We start from the raw sequence: 18707 nt of genomic DNA, 5'->3' as shown, positions 1-18707 counted from the left end.
AGGGAAAGAAAGGAAAAAGAAAGAAAGAAAGAAAATATAAAGTTGAACATAAGGACCCCTGTTCCCTTCTGAGAGGGCAGAGAGTGGCCCCTGGCTATCTGTCAGTTAATGCTCAAGCACAAGCAGAGGCCCAAAGAAAGCCAAAGGCGTTTTAGTCACAACAGGGCACACAGGTCTGTGTTTTAAAATTGTTATTATTTAACATGTATCCAAAAATTCAGTCAGATGAGCAAATAAAATGAGTTACAATATTGGTAAATTGATAAATATCTATCTGCAGAAATCAAAACAATTAGCAACATTACAACATTTAGTAAGGCAGCAGATAAAAAATAAATACATGGCTGGGCGTGGTGGCTCATGTCTGTAATCCCAGCACTTTGGGAGGCCAAGGCGGGCGGATCACCTGAGGTCAGGAGTTCGAAACCAGCCTCAAAATGGAGAAACCCCGTCTCTACAATACAAAATTAGCCAGGCGTGGTGGTGGATGCCTGTAATCCCAGCTACTCGGGAGGCTAAGGCAGGAGAATTGCTTGAACCTGGGAGGTGGAGGTTGCGGTGAGCGGAGAGCACGCCATTGCACTCCAGCCTGGGCAATAAGAGCAAAACTCCATCTCAAATAAATAAATAAATAAATAAATAAATAAATAAATGTCAAGAGGACTTTTCAAACAGCAGCAATAACCAGATTGTAGGAAGAGGGCTCACTCTTCACCAGTTTACACTGGGCTGGGACTCAGCCCCCAAAGGTTCACTCTGCTGCTGGAAATTCTGCCCTGGAGCAACACGTCTGGGTAGTCTGTTCCTCTTTCCTGACAGCAAAGACAGCAACCAAGTTTTTTTGAATGTCTTGTGCGGGGCTGAAGGGTCTCCTTCATAAACAGTTGCATCTTCCCAGGTGGAATAAGTTAATGTTCAACAAGATTGCAGAAAACGGTGCAAATACTTGAGAACAAGCCTTCCCAAGTACTCTCAAGATTCCTTTCTTGGAAATATCATTTATACAAACACTATTGGTAACCGAATTATAAACCCCTTTAACCTTTTGCCACTATGTAGTTCTTTTTTTTTTTTTGAGATGGAGTCTCGCTCTGTCGCCCAGGCTGGAGTGCAGTGGCCCGATCTCAGCTCACTGCAAGCTCCGCCTCCCGCGTTTACGCCATTCTTCTGCCTCAGCCTCCCGAGTAGCTGGGACTACAGGCGCCCGCCACCTCGCCCGGCTAGCTTTTTGTATTTTTTAGTAGAGACGGGGTTTCACCGTGTTAGCCAGGATGGTCTCGATCTCCTGACCTCGTGATCCACCCGTCTCGGCCTCCCAAAGTGCTGGGATTACAGGCTTGAGCCACCGCGCCCGGCCTTGCAATAGCCTTTTATGACACAAGGGCACAACTGCAAAAGATCTTCATTACTTATAAAGTATTTCGATCAAGTGGCTAAACAGAAAATTAATGAAAATATTTCAACTACAAAAACAAAAAATTTCCAAGGCCCTGGGATTCCCACTTGTTCCCAGTGCTAACCCCATGGTTTTCAAGTGGTAAGACCAAGAAGATAAAAGGGGAACGACAGGAGAAAGGTCAGCAGCAAGACGGAGAGCCATTCTTCAACACCTGCATGGATACATTTCAAGACCTAGTTCTGAGGCTGGAGAATGCCCTGGACCCACAGCTGGGCAGATGAGGAAGGACTCTTCCCAATCTCACCCTAGAGCAGCAACCGCACTCAGGGGAGATGAGGTCTTTGGATGACTATTCCCAGAGAAATGTTATATGTATACACAAGGAAACCTGCCAGCAGCAGGCATAAAACCAAACCCTATTCCATCAACTGAAGGAAATTTCCTTCATGGGGAAGGTCAGGTTTTGGGTGAAGGTTTAATGATGGTGGTCAGGCATTAGACATGGAATGAAATGCAACCAGCGAAGTTGGTGCATGGTTCACTCACCTTCAGCTGGAGACTGATACAGTGCACTTCCCCCCACCAGCTCTCCACTTTTACCTCCAAGTGGGAGGTCATTTCATTCTACCACCAGACCTGGGAGTGGGTGATGAGCCAGGGTAAAAATGGCCAACAGTTACTGAGTGCTCATCAGGTGGCTGGGCAGGGATCCACATGTGTGGTATCTCAAATTTAATGCTTCCCACTTTAAAGGGTCTGGTTTTTTATTCATTAAAGGGTATTTCTAGAACTCTATTTCAGATAGATAAATGATAGAGAGATGATAGAGAGAAAGAGACAGATTTAGGTATATATAGATAGGTTCTTACAGCTTAGCCAGCAACCTAGTCAATGTATGTAACATTGGCTGTATGGGAGAAATGTATCTGAAACTACTTTCAAGTGAACTTCTGGAATGCAGCCTATGACTAAGACCACCTTAATGCTGAAGTGTGGACATAGCCATGAAGAAACATTTAAGCCCACCAGGTACCACAACTGCTGACCACCAAAAATGTGCTTTTCAAATTTGTTATAGAGCATTAAGATTTTTTAAAATTATACAAATAGACTATATTACTAGTTTGAACAGCTGAAAACAGAGATTTAAGGAGGATAACTAATTTCAGATTTTAAAAAGTCACACCATTTGTATTTTATTGTACTTGTGATCAAAACAAGGTCACAAGGAAATTTTTACTAAAATTTCCATGAAATCATCTCACACATATTTATTATTTTATTGCAGGGATACTCCTATGACTTATTTCTCTAGAGTCAGGATAACTGCCAGGTTCTGACGTGTTTCCCTCTGTGTAGAGAGGAAGAGTTCTGGTAGAAGGGGAGATTCCCGAACATGGCTCCCATCACAAGGGCTTGGGAAAGTGAGACTGGCCAAATCCCAGCTCCCAAAACAAGCAGGCTGACGTCCTATATCAGGAGGGAAGGACCTGCCCTGCTCGTGCTTTGTAAGCTACCAGTCTAGCCTTCAAACATCCCAGAACCTGTCCTGAGCTGAGATCCAGGGAGAGAGTCAAAACACTCAGAGGTCTGAGTCTCCCATGAACTTGCCAGAGGCTTTCAAAAAAATCCTTGTCAGTTTCCTGCCATTGTCTCCAGAAGAAAGGATCTTGGTCCTCTAACTAGCCCTGCCCTTTTGCCCCTGGCTGACTTTGGCTGGACTTCATTGTGCCTACCTTAGAAGCTAACACTGGCCAGAGCTTACTCAGTGGCTTGTGCCTTGCTGGCCCATCACAATGGCCACTACGGTAGCCATGGCTGCCCTCTGCACTTGGTAGGAAAAGTCCCTAAGCCCACAGCTTAGGGCTGGGCTGTGAATCCAGATTGCCTGCTTCCAAAGTCTGGGCACTTGGCCACAAAGCGATGATGCCTGCCCACTGGCACTCACTAGGCTTGTCTTCCTGACTTCTTCAAATGCCACCGCTGTCCACCCATTATTAGAGTTCACTGTGCTCTGACCTTCCTTGGCTTTGGCCCTGGTCCCCAATCACCTGCTCAGCCTTTCTGCCAACTCCACCAAACCGCTGGTCTGTCTACTCCTTCTCCACTCTCGTCACCACAACCCAGACTCCTGGGGAGGAATCTCAAATGTAGGATTACCCACACCCACAACTGGTCTCCCCAGCTCAGAATCTTTGGAGATGCTCTGGTCAAGCCAAGCCTCCCATAGCCCAGCTCTCCAATTCTGCACGCCCAACCTCAAGAACACTCAGCAGCTACACACTGCCCCAAGAACGACCCTGGACAGCTGCAGCCTGGCACTCAACAGCTGCCATGAACGCCCTCAACCAACCTCACTTCCCTCACATCTCCTCCTCTTCTCTATGCGTGGCCAAGTAATTACTCTGCACTGCTAATTCACATCTAGTGCTTTCCTGCCACCTTTTCCTTCTTACTGTTGGCTTTGCCTAGGATGCCATCCCAATATATTCACCTCCTACTCGGCTCAAATGGCCAAATATCAGCTACGCCCGGAAGTCTTCCCAGAGTCTCCCAAATGGAGAAAATCTCTCCCCTGCCTGGATACCCATTTCATTTCTCAGTGGCTCTCACCTTGCACCATAATTATAAACATGTGGTCTCCTTTATAAGCTATAAGTTCCTTGGGTAAGTTACATTTGATTCAGAAGTTACCTTCTGATTCATTTCTGTATCTCTGTCATGCCCGCCTTGGTGTTACCCTCAGGAGTGGCCCACAGTTGTTATTACCCAGTGGTCGGTGAAGGAAGGAAAGCAGGAGTGACGAAACACCGCTAGAGAAACAGATAACTATATGTGGCATGTTAACCCCTGTCAAAGACATGTTCACTGAAGACTCTTCTGAGCTTTGCCAGGATATATGTCTAGGAGATCCTATTGGCATATCCAGACATTTCCTCTTGTGACTGCACGTAAGCATGGTCACCTGACAGGGAGCAGGCCCATTCTCCTCCTGTCAAAGACATGTTTACTGAAGACTCTTCTGAGCTTTGCCAGGATATATGTCTAGGAGATCCTATTGGCATATCCAGACAGTTCCTCTTGTGACTGCACATAAGCACGGTCACCTGACAGGGAGCAGGCCCATTCTCCTCCTGTCAAAGACATGTTCACTGAAGACTCTTCTGAGCTTTGCCAGGATATATGTCTAGGAGATCCTATTGGCATATCCAGACATTTCCTCTTGTGACTGCACGTAAGCATGGTCACCTGACAGGGAGCAGGCCCATTCTCCTTTACAGGGTGGAATTCCACTGAACTGAGACTTCCTTTCAACAGTCCCCATCCCACTTCTGTAACACTATTTGGACCAGTGGTGTCCAGAGGGGGAAGCCATCTTTCTTTCCATCAAGAGACACAATACACCAGAAGTCTGGAGCACACCACCTGTCATGTATTGGACAAGAAACTATTGCTTGTGTTAAGTTTCAGTATTTCAAGATGTAGAATACTTGCTTTGAGAGCAAAACATAATAACTGTAAAGTCTAATAAAAATGTTTCTAAGTTGGGTGCATTGGGTCACACCTGTGGTCCTAGCACTTTGGAAGGCTGAGGTGGGAGGATCACTTGAGTCCAGGTGTTTGAAACCAGCCTCGGCAACATAATGAGATGCTGTCTATACAATAAATTTAAAAATTAGTCAGGTATGGTGGTGCACCCCTGCAGTCTCAACTACGTGGGAGGATCACTTGAGCCCGGAAGGTTGAGGCTGCAGTGAGCTATGATCATACCACCACATTCCAGCCTGGGCGACAGAGAAATGCCCAGTCTCAAAAAAAAAAAAAAAGTTTCCAGTTTTTGTGGTCATCATTGTAGCTATATACAATTAAAGTCATGTATACACAAGCCCCTCACAATTTATAGGCCAAATTAAAGGAGGGTTTCACATGTAGGCAGAACCTAGCAGGTGCCCACAGACTTTGGGAAAAGTGGTTATTTTGCATCCTCACTGCACTCTTCGCTCTAAAAGTGGGCCATATTATCAGGTCAGGCAACCTAAGCAATTGGTGTATGGGTCAGTTTAACAGCAACAAAGTCTACTTTATTTTCTGGGCATCCTAATATCACCATTTAGTCACAACTCCATGAGCAAAGAGCAAAGTGGTCTCCAGCGGTGAAAATACTACAAAAAGTTATTTGAGGTTTGTCCAGTAAAAACGCATACTAGGGGATGGGAATCAAGCATGATTGTTTATCTTCTCCAGAACCCGTGTTTCATCCTATCAACTGCCTTTGAATCAGAACCTACTGTCTGTACTGTTCAGCTTGTGTAGCAGAGTTGAAAGCAGGGAGCCATCAGGGCTCCCATTTTACCTATATCCTATCAGGACAGAAGCACTGGCAATGTTGGCTCTTAGCAGCTTACAGTGGAATTCCTTCCAGGCTGCTTTAGCTCACTCTCTCCTCGGGGCAGCCCCCATCAGATGACAAATCAATGCAAGGGGCAATGGCCCCCACCCCTGCCTCAGTGGAGGACAAGCCGGAGCACTCATCCCAGCTCTGCAGCTCTGAGGCAGGGCTGGCTGAGGCCTCCACTGCAGCTGCACCTGGGTTTAACGTCCCCTTCGCCCAACACTGCTTCTCTCACAGGTGCTGTCCGAGGGCAACCCCCGTCCCACCTGTAAACCTCTGTATCAGTCTGTTTCCCAGGGGACCCAACCCCCAAAGCTAAGGAATCGCGAGATTTTTCATGGTAAAGAACCTCATCAAGCTTTGAGATGGAACAAAGAACAGAGAGTGAACGGGCGAATAAACATTATGCAATCCATGACTAACCTGCCCTGCCCCTGCCGCCCTGGGGAAGCTGGCCTGATGGGGTGGGGGACGTTGGCGGGCCCTGGCCAAGTCTCTTCCTAGCTCCTGCCCACTGAGATGCTCACAAATCAGCTTTGATCCCCATCCAAGGGCTGTAGGCCCTGTGCCAGGTCTGGTTGGCATTTAAAACTAGCATTTCAATCCCAGCAGATGCCAGGAAGGGGGCATGACTGATTCATGCAACTCTGGGCCAGTGAGGGTAGGGTCTCCAAGAACACATGCTTTAGAAATGATCGATTTGTCCACACCCTTGAATTAACCCCAGACAGCTTAATATACCTACCGGGGTGTCCTTTAGTTAGCAACAAAAATATATGACAAAGAAACTGGGACCGGCCAGGCGCGGTGGCTCAAGCCTGTAATCCCAGCACTTTGGGAGGCCGAGACGGGCGGATCACGAGGTCAGGAGTTCGAGACCATCCTGGCTAACACGGTGAAACCCCGTCTGTACTAAAAAATACAAAAGCTAGCCGGGCGAGGTGGCGGGCACTTGTAGTCCCAGCTACTCGGGAGGCTGAGGCAGGAGAATGGCGTGAACCCTGGAGGCGGAGCTTGCAGTGAGCTGAGATCCGGCCACTGCACTCCAGCCCAGGCGACAGAGCGAGACTCCGTCTCAAAAAAAAAAAAAAAGAAAAGAAAAAGAAACTGGGACCTTGTGTAATGTCATACAGAAAGCTAACAATAACAAAGTAGAGGGGCGGGGAAGTAAAAGAAACTGAAATACACTGTTGAAGTACAAAAGAGAAGTGGCCAGTAGTGCTTTACAAAAGGATGCAACAGAGAGATTTTAGACCTGACATAAAATAATATGAATACCGAATGATTGCTAGATACTTTTCTTATACATTTAATATTAAAGTAAATTTATTTATGTCCAAAGTGCTTTTATCTGTTACTGGTCTAAAGGAAAAAAACTGCATGCTCTAAACACTTGTAAATAAGAAGATCAATATGTGGAGAATTTATACATCACATATTGTGATCACATACTCAAGACAACTGATCCACCTGAAATGATCTTCGGGGAAAAAATAAGGTGCAATAAACACTTCATGAGTCAGTCATGAGTAAAAAGGATTATTACTAAAGTTCATGGTATACAGACCACGATATTTATGAAGACAAAAAGTGCCACTATACTGACCAGTTAGATCATGGATTTATGTGTAACCTTTTAAAAGACCAAAATGAAAGAAGACTGAAGTAATCATTGGATTCCACAGCAATTGTATGTGAGACAGGAAAAAGATGGCCCTTCTCCCATCTTAATGCATATGTAATATCCAACAGACCACAGGAAAACATCATATTAAAGAACATACTATAAAAACTGTAATCACTTTAACTGTATAAAAAGTGAAATACAGCTACAAATATTCAGCCCATCTATTGGATCATGTTTATAACAATTATCACCCTTTTGATCTGGTCCAAGAACTGAACCCTGGCAATGATTTCACCCAGTGGTTCCTACCTATTTCCTTTAGTTTCCATTATATGTCTTTTCTAGATTTTTCCCAACCAGTCATTCAAACTATTTGTTTAGAAAAGGTGACTTGCTGCCACATTGAAAGTTATAAAAACAACCACATATGCCCTGTGGCATGTGCTGGTTGGCTGGTCTGGTAGCAGACCATTCTTACCCAACACCTACTACTTTCCACAAAAATCATAAATAATTAAGACACTACTCAAGTTAAAATCTCTACTTGTGAGTCCAGCAACCTTTTATACCTATATACACCTTTTATACTTTAAGACTTTGGGGGATATGTCCAGTTTACAACAATATTACACACGAAGACTGCAGTTTTAATAACTGCTTTTGCAATCACTAAAATGTTTCCTGTTTTATTATAAATTACCTCCACAGAATCACTTTTGGTTAATAAGTTATCTAACTCCGGGTGGCAACTGCACATAAAACACTGAGACTATTACTGAAACTTACCTTGTGCCATTGGCAGACTAGATTTAGTTTCTGAAGTGTGCAGGGCTGGGGCATTCACTGAAACAGCATAAAAAGGAAAAACTCAGAGGCTCCATAATTAAAGCATAAGCATCCGAACATGATGATAGCCAAATATGCCTCAAATTAGTCAAGATACATACAGACCATAAGGGACAAATATTTCAAGTGACAAAGATATTACACAACTAACATAAACTTATATTCATAACAGCTTTATGGAGATATGTTCACCTTTTAAAAATATACAATTCAGTGGTTTTTTTAGCATATTTACAGGGCTATGCAACCACAACCACTGTCCACTTCTACAACATTTTCTTCATCACCTCCCTCAAAATAGCCATGCCCAATACCCATCACATCTCATTTCTGCCCCTTCCCCATCCCCAGGCAACAATTAATCTACTATCCATCTCTATGAATTTGCCTATTATTGACATTTCATATAGTAAATGAAGCTATACAATATGTGGTCCTTTGCATCTGGATTTGCTCACTTAACACAATGTTATCAAGGTTCATCCATGCTGTAGCATGTATATAAATATCAGTATGGATTTTTATGGGCAAATAATGTTCTGTTTTATAAACTGACCACATTTTATTTACCTTTTCATTAGTTTATGGACCTATAAGTTGTTTCCACTGTTTAGCTATTATGAATAATGCTGCAATGAACATTCATGCACAATAAACCAGTTTTGAAAAGTACTCTAATCACTGGGCTGGAAGACATTATGTGAAGCTATTAATTTAGTCACTGCCTGTGGAAAGAGGTTTGCCCAACTTAAGTAAAACTAAATGCTCTCCAATTTAAATTTCTCCAGAAAATTAGATTCCACGGCCTTCTTCAAATATTTGACAATTCTTATCTGAGAGTCCTCTCTGGACTATTTATTTGTCCAGTTTGTTTTTACTAAACAGTATTGGTCTAGTAGTTTACTGCTTCCTTATTTTATCAAGACAGACTTTTAATTCTAATCTTACCCTAAAAAGTACTGGCCACAAACCTCAGCTACTTTTTTTTGAAATAGAGTTTCACTCCCATTGCCCAGGCTGGAGTGCAGTGGCGTGATCTTAGCTCACTACAACCTTCGCCTCCTGGGCTCAAGCGACTCTCCTGCCTCAGCCTCCTGAGTAACTGGGACTACAGGCATGCAGCACCATGCCCAGCTAATTTTTGTATTTTTAGTAGAGACGGGGTTTCACCATGTTGGCTAGGCTGGTCTCGAACTGGCGACCTCAAGTGATCCTCCTGCCTCGGCCTCCCAAAGTGCTAGGATTACAGGCATGAGCCACTACGCCCAGTCATCAGCTACTTCTGTAGGTATACATTTTTTATCTTCACAATGGCTTCTAGTGGAAGTGTTCAATTCCTATTTGTAAATTGCTAACAAACTCTGGAAATACTGCCTTTGTACCCATTTGCAACTTGCATAATCTAGATCAAGTTCTGGCAAACTGTAGCCCATGAGACATACCCAGTCCACTGCCTGTTTTTATTGGAACATGGCTCCTTCACTTAAGTATTGTCTATGACTGATTTTGCACTACAATGACAGAGCTGAGTAGTTGCAAAACAGACCATCTAGCCTGTGAAGCCTAATGTAAATCACTATCTGGCCTTTTACAGGAAAAAAAAAAATACAGAATACTAACTATTCCTGATCTAGATATTATTCCAGCTTATAGAATCAAAAGATCTGATGCTGTTAAAATTGATCACAATTTGGTCTTTTCTCTAAACTACAGAATTCATTCCCTTATTATGAAAGGGTAATAAATCAGTAAATGACTGACTAGTGTCTAAATCACCAAGGGTATAGACAGGTGGAATCAACAGGTTTGACCATATCTGCCTTATATTAGACATTACAAATCTTCATTTTACTGGGTATAGGTCTGATTTATTTATTGCATATCTCCTAAGCTGACTTTCACTTTGTGATTTAGATTTTCTGATCTTAGAGTGTATGTTTTCTTTTAAGTGATGAAAACTTCCCTGCCATCATTAGAACCTTGGCTTTTAGATCCTTTTGTATGCTGGGAAGAGGAATGGGACGAGCCAGGGCCTCACTTGGAAGGGACTTCTACCTATGGGGCTATGGGCCTATGTTTTGTTATTATTTTGGAATTTTCTAGAGCCAGTGGCATCCGTAGTTTTTGACAACATTCCCCAATCAGTAAAAGTTCCCCCAGAAATACACATATTTATTTCAATGAATTTTATATGTACTATAATACGAATATGTACATTTTAAAACAAAATTTGAAAAAAGTAAAAGGATGAGATTTATTAATACATAAAAATAATCTCTAATAATTTTTTCCCACATTCCAATAGATAATTTTGCATACTCATTTGGAGGAAACCACTCTAAATATAGCCTTGGGTTTTGTTTTGTTTTTTTCTGCATATATATTTGAGTTTGGTCAGCTGCTGAAGATTGTTTGTTTGAATAATTTAGTATTTGACCTTTCCATCCTTCTCTGAAATGTGTTTTTTCCTTCATTTCATAAGCTGTAAGTTCAGCATCTCTTTCTCTCTCAACCCTGCCCTTGGCACTTAAACTCCGCTCCTCTCCTTAACTACCGCTTAACTTCTTCAGCTCCAAGAAGCAACGAGAGGCTTCAAGAAGCCTCCGAGAAGACTGAGAGGTTAAAACCATCAGCATTTTCTGGCCAATAGTGCCAAATTCCAAAACATGGTCAAGAATGTCCTTTGGTCACTACACAGTGCTCTTGAGATCCCTGGGCCCATGTGTGTGGTGCCGTCTCCCTGCGCTCAGCCTCAGCCCATACTCCTCTTGTGGTCATATCGCCGTGCACATGGCACGGCTATCTGCCCTTACTCCTTCCTGAATGGAAGCAAAACTATCTCAACTATTTAGCTAGTATTTTTAAACAACGACCTGTCAGTTTCTAAACTGTAAAGATTATGTCCTTTTGGTTTACTGCAGAATCTTGACAGCTCCGGGAGACAGAGCAGATGGCCAGGCTGACCACAAGTGAGGACAGACAGGACACCTGTCAAAGCCTGCAGCAGTAAGAGTGTCAGCAGTTTCAAAGTGTGGTGACACCACACACAGTCACACAGTCACCCAGTGTGTCACTTTGAGAAGTCTACAAGTATAAACTAAAGTGATGCCGAGGAATTTTTAGTCATCCCTTTTTAGACAAATTGTGAAATAATAGCTATAGCTAATCAAAATCACCACAACATCATGTGGATATTCAGTCTTGAGTTTTAGAACGAGGTCAAAACCAAGAATCCAAATAAATCATTATGCGATCTCTAAATACACTGGTTTTCAAAGAAAAGTCTTGAAAAATAGTAAGTAAAAGTTATGTTTTGGTTTAGCATTTTAAAGATACCTTTGCAGCCCTGCATCTATTATAGGAACTTACTAGGCACAGCTGGAGCAGTTGGCTGAGATTCAAAAGCCTGCCAGGCTAAAGGATTTCCTGAAATGACAGAAAAATAAATGAACAAAAAAAATCACAAGCTATGGATTAAATTTTTGTAGCCCTTATCCTAATTTGTGCCCCATGAAAACAATAAATGAAATGTACCAACATATAGCACATCACCAGGAGAATAAATACGTGTAACATTAATCTTTCTGAAGCTAAGTTTTTCCCAGAATTATTTTGCAGTCAAATATTTATGATATCTAGTTAATTTTGCAAGTATTCCTCCCTACCTGAGCTCTTTTTATTTGGAGAGGAGTTAAAGGGAACCACAACCCTCTTTCCTCAACTCTATCTCAAAACAAGAGGGAGGAAACCCAGCTCATACACCCCAGCACCACCCCCACTTGGCATCCCTCAAATAGACAAAGATGCCTCAACAACCTGAGACGTGCAGGAACCAGGACTGGAATCACCGGGAAGAAAACTAGGCAGAAGTGAGACCCTGAACCTGTGGCTTCCAGTCTCCCTTCTGGTCTCTTTTTTATTTTTTTTTTCGTTTGCAAAGTCAGCTGTTGCCCTGGTCTTGACTGGTTTATTGTGTGTATGTGTGACAGAGAGAGAAGGGGAGAGAGAGAGAGAGAGAGAGAGAGAGAGAGAGAGAGTGTTAGTTCTTGAATGATACGGAGGGAGGTAGGCAGGCTATCACTGGTGCAGTCAGTAGGTTGTGCATATTCCCACTAAGCATAGAACAAACCTATAACCCCAAAACAGCCACAGTTGAGAAAAATGCAGCAAGCCTTTATAGCACTTTAGAATAATTAAGAGTTCTTTGGTTTTTGCTTTTTCAGAGATGTGTGTCTCACACTGTCACCCAGGCTTGAGTGCAGTGGTGGAATCACAGCTCACTGCAGCCTTCAATTTCTGGGCTCGAGTGATTCTTCCACCCCAGCCTCCTGAGTAGCTGTGACTACAGGTACCTGCCACCATGCACAGCTCATTTTTTGTTTTTGTTTTCAGAGAAGGGGGACTCGCTATGTTGTCCAGGATAGTCTCGAACTCCTGGCCTCAAGTGATCTTCCTGCCTTGGCCTCCTAAAGTGCAGGGATTACAAACGTGAGCTACTGTGCCTGGCCTACTAAGAGCTTAATATCAATAATAATGGCTAACTTAATGAGGGCTTAACAGGTATATTATCCCATTTAATCCTCATAACAAGCCTATGATGTAGTTACTATTTGCTATGACTTGAATGTCCCCTCAAAAATGCAAGTTGAAATTTAACTGCCATTGTAACAATGTTACGTGGTAATAGTGGCAGGAATGGGTTGGTTATTGAGAGTGGGTTCCTGATTTTAAAAGATGAGTTTGGACCAATTTCCTTTCTCTGTCTCATGCATTAGCTGGCCAGGTGATGCCTTGCACCATAGGCTGACCCTCACCAGACATCATCACCATGCTCTTGGATTTCCTAGCCTCCAGAAACTTTGTTTCTTTATAAATACTAGTCTGTGGTATGCTATTATAGGAGAGAAAACAGACTGAAACACTATTCATATTCCTACTATAAAGCTGAGGAAACTGAGGCAGAGATTCACAAAGCTATGAAGTGCCAGAGATGGCAGGTGAACCCAACCTGTCAACAGACCCTGTGCTTTTATACACATAACTCTGTTCTACAGTGTATAAGTTAAGAGGCAAATGGTTCCCAAGTAGGTATTATGTGCCTAATAGTACTCCGATTAAAAACATGAAACAACTACGTGATAGTTTAGATTTTTTAAATTCTTCACCTTTCTGGGTTGTGGTAACAAATCTCTCAAATTACAATAATAGAGGACGGACCTACCAAATTAATACAACAAGAAGAATGCCATCTTAGCACACATAAACAAGTGGGACCCACATTCTTCTGAAGCCCAGCGCAGTTGGGGAGGTCCCCTCGCCGCCAGCACCAGGATCCCATCCACTTACCTTTGGGTTCACTGACACTGTTTAATGGATTACAGGTAAAGTCTTTAATCTGCAAAGAAATACAGTCTTCTAGTGATATGTCTGAAGTTTGACAGGGACACACACATGGGATAATGGACAGATAATGTTGTTAGTAAATTAACCTTTTCACTAAATCATCCAGGGACATAGGGCATGTGGACTTTAAAAGCATACAGGCAAAAGTTATTACCCAAACCTCACCATTACACAATATATTCATGTAAAAAACCTGTCTATGTACACCTTGAGTCTAAAATAAAATAACAAAAAAAGGTTTTTTAAGTTGCATCTGGATTTGGCTGCTTCTCAGGGTAATTACCGAATGAAATTCTTATTTACCTTCAAATCAAATTAATTTTGAACTTTATAAATCTTCAACATATTACTTTTAAATACCTTTTTAAAATGTATTTTATTGCACTAGCTTTTACAAGCAATCACAAGGGGAAAAATATTCCATCTTCCTCACCTTATACCACTTACAAATGCTCTAAAGTAAAAAACACATGTTCTTAGACAGACTGCGTTGCTTAAAGAAGCACGGTGCCACACTGTCGCCAGACATACCTGCTGTCTCTGAGTTATAATCAGCTCGTTCTGCTCCTGAAGTCTCTGCCCTAGCTCTTCTATCCTTTTCTTGTAGAAAACATTGCTTGCATTTAGATCATCTATCATTGAGGTTCGAAGTTTCTCTATATGTGACAGGAGCTGAAAAAAAGTTAAGAAAGGCATCTGTCTGTAAGCTGCATGTCAAATGTCTTCATTCTCCAGATTTCAGGTACATACCCTGCCTGTTTTGCTGGCCGGATGCTATCCATGCACATCAAGTCATTGAATAAATCTTTGATCACGGTAGATCCTGACCCTGGCTGCTCTAGGTGCTTCATCTGTGTTCCCAAAGGAGCTCATGACCCCAGACAATGCTGATACTGGGAGCAGCTGAGCCAATTAGAGCACATAACATGAAATAACACATGATGAGCAATGATAAAGGATTCAGGCTTCTCCTGTAGCGTGGCTCTGACCCTCAGTACTAAATTTTTCCGGCAGTCCTGTCCTTCACATGCCACCCGGCCCATCCTAGGCCATAGAGCACATCTTAATTTTTTTTTTTTTTTTTTTTTTTTTTTGACATGGAGTCTCACTCTGTCACCCAGGCTAGAATGCAGTGGAGCAATCTTGGCTCACTGTGGCCTCTGCCTCCCGGGTTCAAGCAATTCTCCTGCCTCAGCCTCCTGAGCAGCTGGGATTACAGGCCCACACAACCACACCTGGCTAAATGTTGTATTTTTAGTAGAGACAGGGTTTCACCATGTTAACCAGGCTGGTCTTGAACTCCTGACCTCAGGTGATCCACCCGCCTTGGCCTCCCAAAGTGTTGGGATTATAGGTGTGAGCCACCGTGCCCAGCCACATCTTAATTATTTTATATTCCCAGAAACTAGCCCAATCCCTAGCCCTTAGCAGGTTCTCTGAGAAATGTTTACTGATAAATGTTTACTGAGAAAAAGAAGGGGGATGATGGGGATTAGAGGGAAAGAGGAAGGGAGGGAAAGAAAGGGAGAGAAGCAGAGGACAGAGACACACAGATATATTCATCTTTAGAGATAATGTCATGGAAGATCATAGACTGGACAAAAAGAATTCAAGAATTTGTTTTCAATAATTGAAGGAAAGGTGCTTAAAGCAATTTCAGTAGTTGTTTAAACAGAGAAGGTTAAAAAAAAAAAAGGGTGGAGGGTGCTTGAGGTCAGGCACCATGGCTCATGCCTGTAATCCCAACACTTTGGGAGGCCGAGGCAGGCAGATCACTTGAGGTCAGGAGTTTGAGACCAGCCTGGCCAAAATGGCAAAACCCCATCTCTAATAAAAATACAAAAATCAGCCAGGTGTGGTGGCGGGCGCCTGTAATCCCAGCTACTTGGGAGGCTGAGGCAGGAGAATTTTTGAATCCAGGAGGCAGAGGCTGCAGTGAGCTGAGATCATGTCATTGCACTCCAGCCTAGGCGACAGAGTGAGATTCTATCTCAAAGAAATTAAAAATTAAAAAAAAAAAAGGCTTGATAATTGGGGTGAAGGACATTCCAAGTCTACAGCCTGGAAGTGGTGACAGAGTATGCTGATCAAATAAAGGAGCAGGAAGTATCCATGCCTGAGATGAGTATATAAAGGCACCTAAACCAGCATTTCCTCATTTGCTTGCTTTTAGAAAATTAACACTCACTGTGTACTAGATGCACTTCATTTTGTTGAGTCCACGCCACAATTTTACGGACACATGTTTTGGCCCCATTGTACAGATAGGAAAACTCAAGTCTAGAAAGGTAAAGTCACTGGCCCTAATTGAAACAGCTGAAGGGGGCAGAGCCCAGACTTAAACTTTCACATGCATGTTTCAAGGTCAGTGCTCTTTTGGGAGGCCAAGGAGGGAGAATCGCTGGAGTCCAGGAGTTGGAGATCAGCGTGGGCAACATAGTAAGACCTTGTCTCTACAAAAAGTTTTAAAACTTAAGCTAGGTGTGGTGGGGTGAGCCTGTGGTCCTAGTTCCTTGGGAGGCTGAGGTGGAAGGGTTGCTTGACCCCAGGAGGTTGGGGCTGCAGTGAGCTAGGCTCATGCCACTGCACTCCAGCCCGGGCGAGAGAGTAAGACCCACTCTCAAAAAAAAAAAAAAAAAAGTGTCTTAGCATCCTGCATGGCCTTGCCTCTGAAATCTCTGTGCTCCTATGAGGCTGGGCAAACACTGGGTGGAACCAATCTAGAAAGATTTTCCGAGTGAAACCTAAAAAGAATCTTTTCTATCCTAGTGGATACTAAGAACCTCCCCCAAGGAGGGCATTGCCAAGAGCTTTCATCCTTACAGGCCCCTGGAAAAGTGGCCTCCAAAGCAGTCTGGGAAATGCTGAGCTGGAAAATAGAAGGAAAAGCCAGTAAAAATGTCCAGGCTGCTGGATGGAGGTTTAGGATCTTGGCCTTGATCAACTACACGGGGAGTTGCTCCAGGCCCCAGGAAGAAAGGAGATGTGGGAAAATCTAAGTTCGTGGAGAGAGGAATGGAGAGGGTCTAGGCAAACACAGCCAGAAATTATTTTGAAGTATGCAGCTCATGAGCCCATTTTCTATTATCCCATTTCAAGCACTACGAATTTTTCCCTACTGGTCCACATCACCCCATCCTCCCTTCCTTCATTATGTGACCATTTGACAACCTCCCAAGCTCTCAAGAATCTTCTGTTGGGTAAAAAGGGCATGCCATCGCTTATCTGTGACTGCCTCTGAACTCTTACCAATGTTATTTAAAACAAAAAAAAAATTGCCAAGAATCTAGGTAAATCAATAGAAAGTTGGCAAATGCAACTTCCCCTAAACAGAGAAATACAATATGTGCATTGTGGAAATAGCAGGCACCAATCATGTGGAATAATTAATAGTTAGGTCTCAGGCAGAGATTACTAAACCTGATTGAATTCACCCCTCTGTTAGGGTTTAAGAGAAAAGAAGGGAGAGGTAAGCAGCTTCTAAACAAGCCAAACCAACAGGCAAGGAAGGAGTGCAGCCTACTGGTGGCACAAATCCCCCTCACGTACCCAGTACATGAGGTGTGTGCCCCACTCAAAACCAGGAAAGGCCTCACCTTCTTCCTTGGTGACAACCGTCAGTCTTTCTCTCCATCACGACTCACAATGACAAAGTGTAAAAACTGTAACTCGCTTTCTATTCCAGCCAGAGGCCACTGAAATTCCCACAACTGCTTGAAACACAGATGGCTTTAAAGGGGCCAGGATTTTAAAAATCCGCCCCCCGCCACCCACCGATTAATAAAGAAACCTGAATTCTGTCCCTAAATACCAATGCTAGAAAGATGGCTTGAAGAATAAGAGTAGAGATTTTAATGATCTAAGAGCAGTGGTTCAAACCATACATCCAAAACAGAATAGCCTGGGTGGGTTTTGGTTTATTTCCAAAATCCATGTGTCCCAGACTTACCTACTAAATCAAGATCTCAGGGAGTGGAGCTGGTCACGTGTACTTTGGAAAACAGTCTCAGATAATTCTGAAGTGCATCCCTGGTTAGGGATTACCATGTCAGAGCAACCAAAGAAAAGATCCTACGTTCTTACAGAAAAGCAACCACTCGAAGTTGTCACTGCCTATTTTCCTTCCCAGCTGGGAGCTTCACTGGTGAGTGCCTGCAGCTAGACAGGCCAGCCAGTGTGGTATGCCCTGGAGTACACAGGGCCTGCATTCAAATACCAGCGACTGTGGGCAAGACAGCATCTGTCTAAGCCCCTGTTTCCTCAACTGTAAAATGGGTGACAGCACCTACCTCATAGAACTCTTAGGAGGATTAAGTACATGGCAACTACAAGTATCCATTTATTTCTAAATGTTCCCATGAAACCAATGGTATGCTGGTTAATCAGCTTTCAAAACGAAACAAAACAAAACACCCTGATGAGGAGAAATGTGCACAGCTGAGAGCCAGTGAGTCAGCACCAGGACACCAGGACATGAACTGTAAGAACGGGCCACTTTTGCTTCCGCGTAATGCAGGGGGACAAAGGAGAACACTCCTTGCACAGTGGAGCCACTTGTGGTGTGGAGAAACTACCGTCCACTGCTCCTGGGATCCTGCATCTTAGCTGCCATAGATAAAATATGCTGGGAGGTGAACGCCATCGTCCTGACTACACAGTAATTGCCACGGGGGAAGCTCCCTAGGTGCAGGGTGGAAATCTGGACTAGTGTCCTCCCTACAGAAGATGGTGCTTAGACCTCCAGACAACTCTGGTAACCCTGCTCTTCTGAACCCTACAATCAGCCTTTCTCCAACTATGAAAACAAGGCTGAATGATGCCCTGGCTAGACGTCTAGCTACCTTCCACATTCATTCTGCAAGTGTGTAGCGAGTGCCAACCACATTTCAGGCACATGAGTGGATGCTGGGAAGACAATGGAGAGCGAAACAGATAGAGCCCTTTACTCAGAGGGCCAAGGATATGATTGGAGAGACAGATAATAAACAAGGAAAAAAATAAGCAAGTAAACTATTTAAAATAGTGCTCAGAGCTCTGCT

At 43.3% G+C, this 18707-nt stretch overlaps 1 protein-coding gene across 2 annotated transcripts in view; it reads right to left on the bottom strand.

Moving 5' to 3' along the window:
- DZIP1 (DAZ interacting zinc finger protein 1) overlaps window positions 1-18707 on the bottom strand; it is a 68438-nt gene that overhangs the window by 22175 nt on the left and 27556 nt on the right. For both annotated transcript variants that reach the window (XM_017859213.1, XM_017859212.1), the window contains exons 11-14: window positions 14200-14340; window positions 13612-13660; window positions 11635-11691; window positions 8206-8262 (exon numbers count right to left, since the gene is read on the bottom strand). In XM_017859213.1, the coding sequence (XP_017714702.1) occupies window positions 8206-8262; window positions 11635-11691; window positions 13612-13660; window positions 14200-14340 (304 nt within the window). The remainder of the gene's footprint in view (window positions 1-8205; window positions 8263-11634; window positions 11692-13611; window positions 13661-14199; window positions 14341-18707) is intronic.

This window comes from Rhinopithecus bieti, unplaced genomic scaffold (assembly GCF_001698545.2).
Source record: "Rhinopithecus bieti isolate Rb0 unplaced genomic scaffold, ASM169854v2 scaffold_46235, whole genome shotgun sequence".
Taxonomy (NCBI): Eukaryota; Metazoa; Chordata; class Mammalia; order Primates; family Cercopithecidae; genus Rhinopithecus; species Rhinopithecus bieti.
This window is presented reverse-complemented; position numbering and strand designations above follow the sequence as displayed.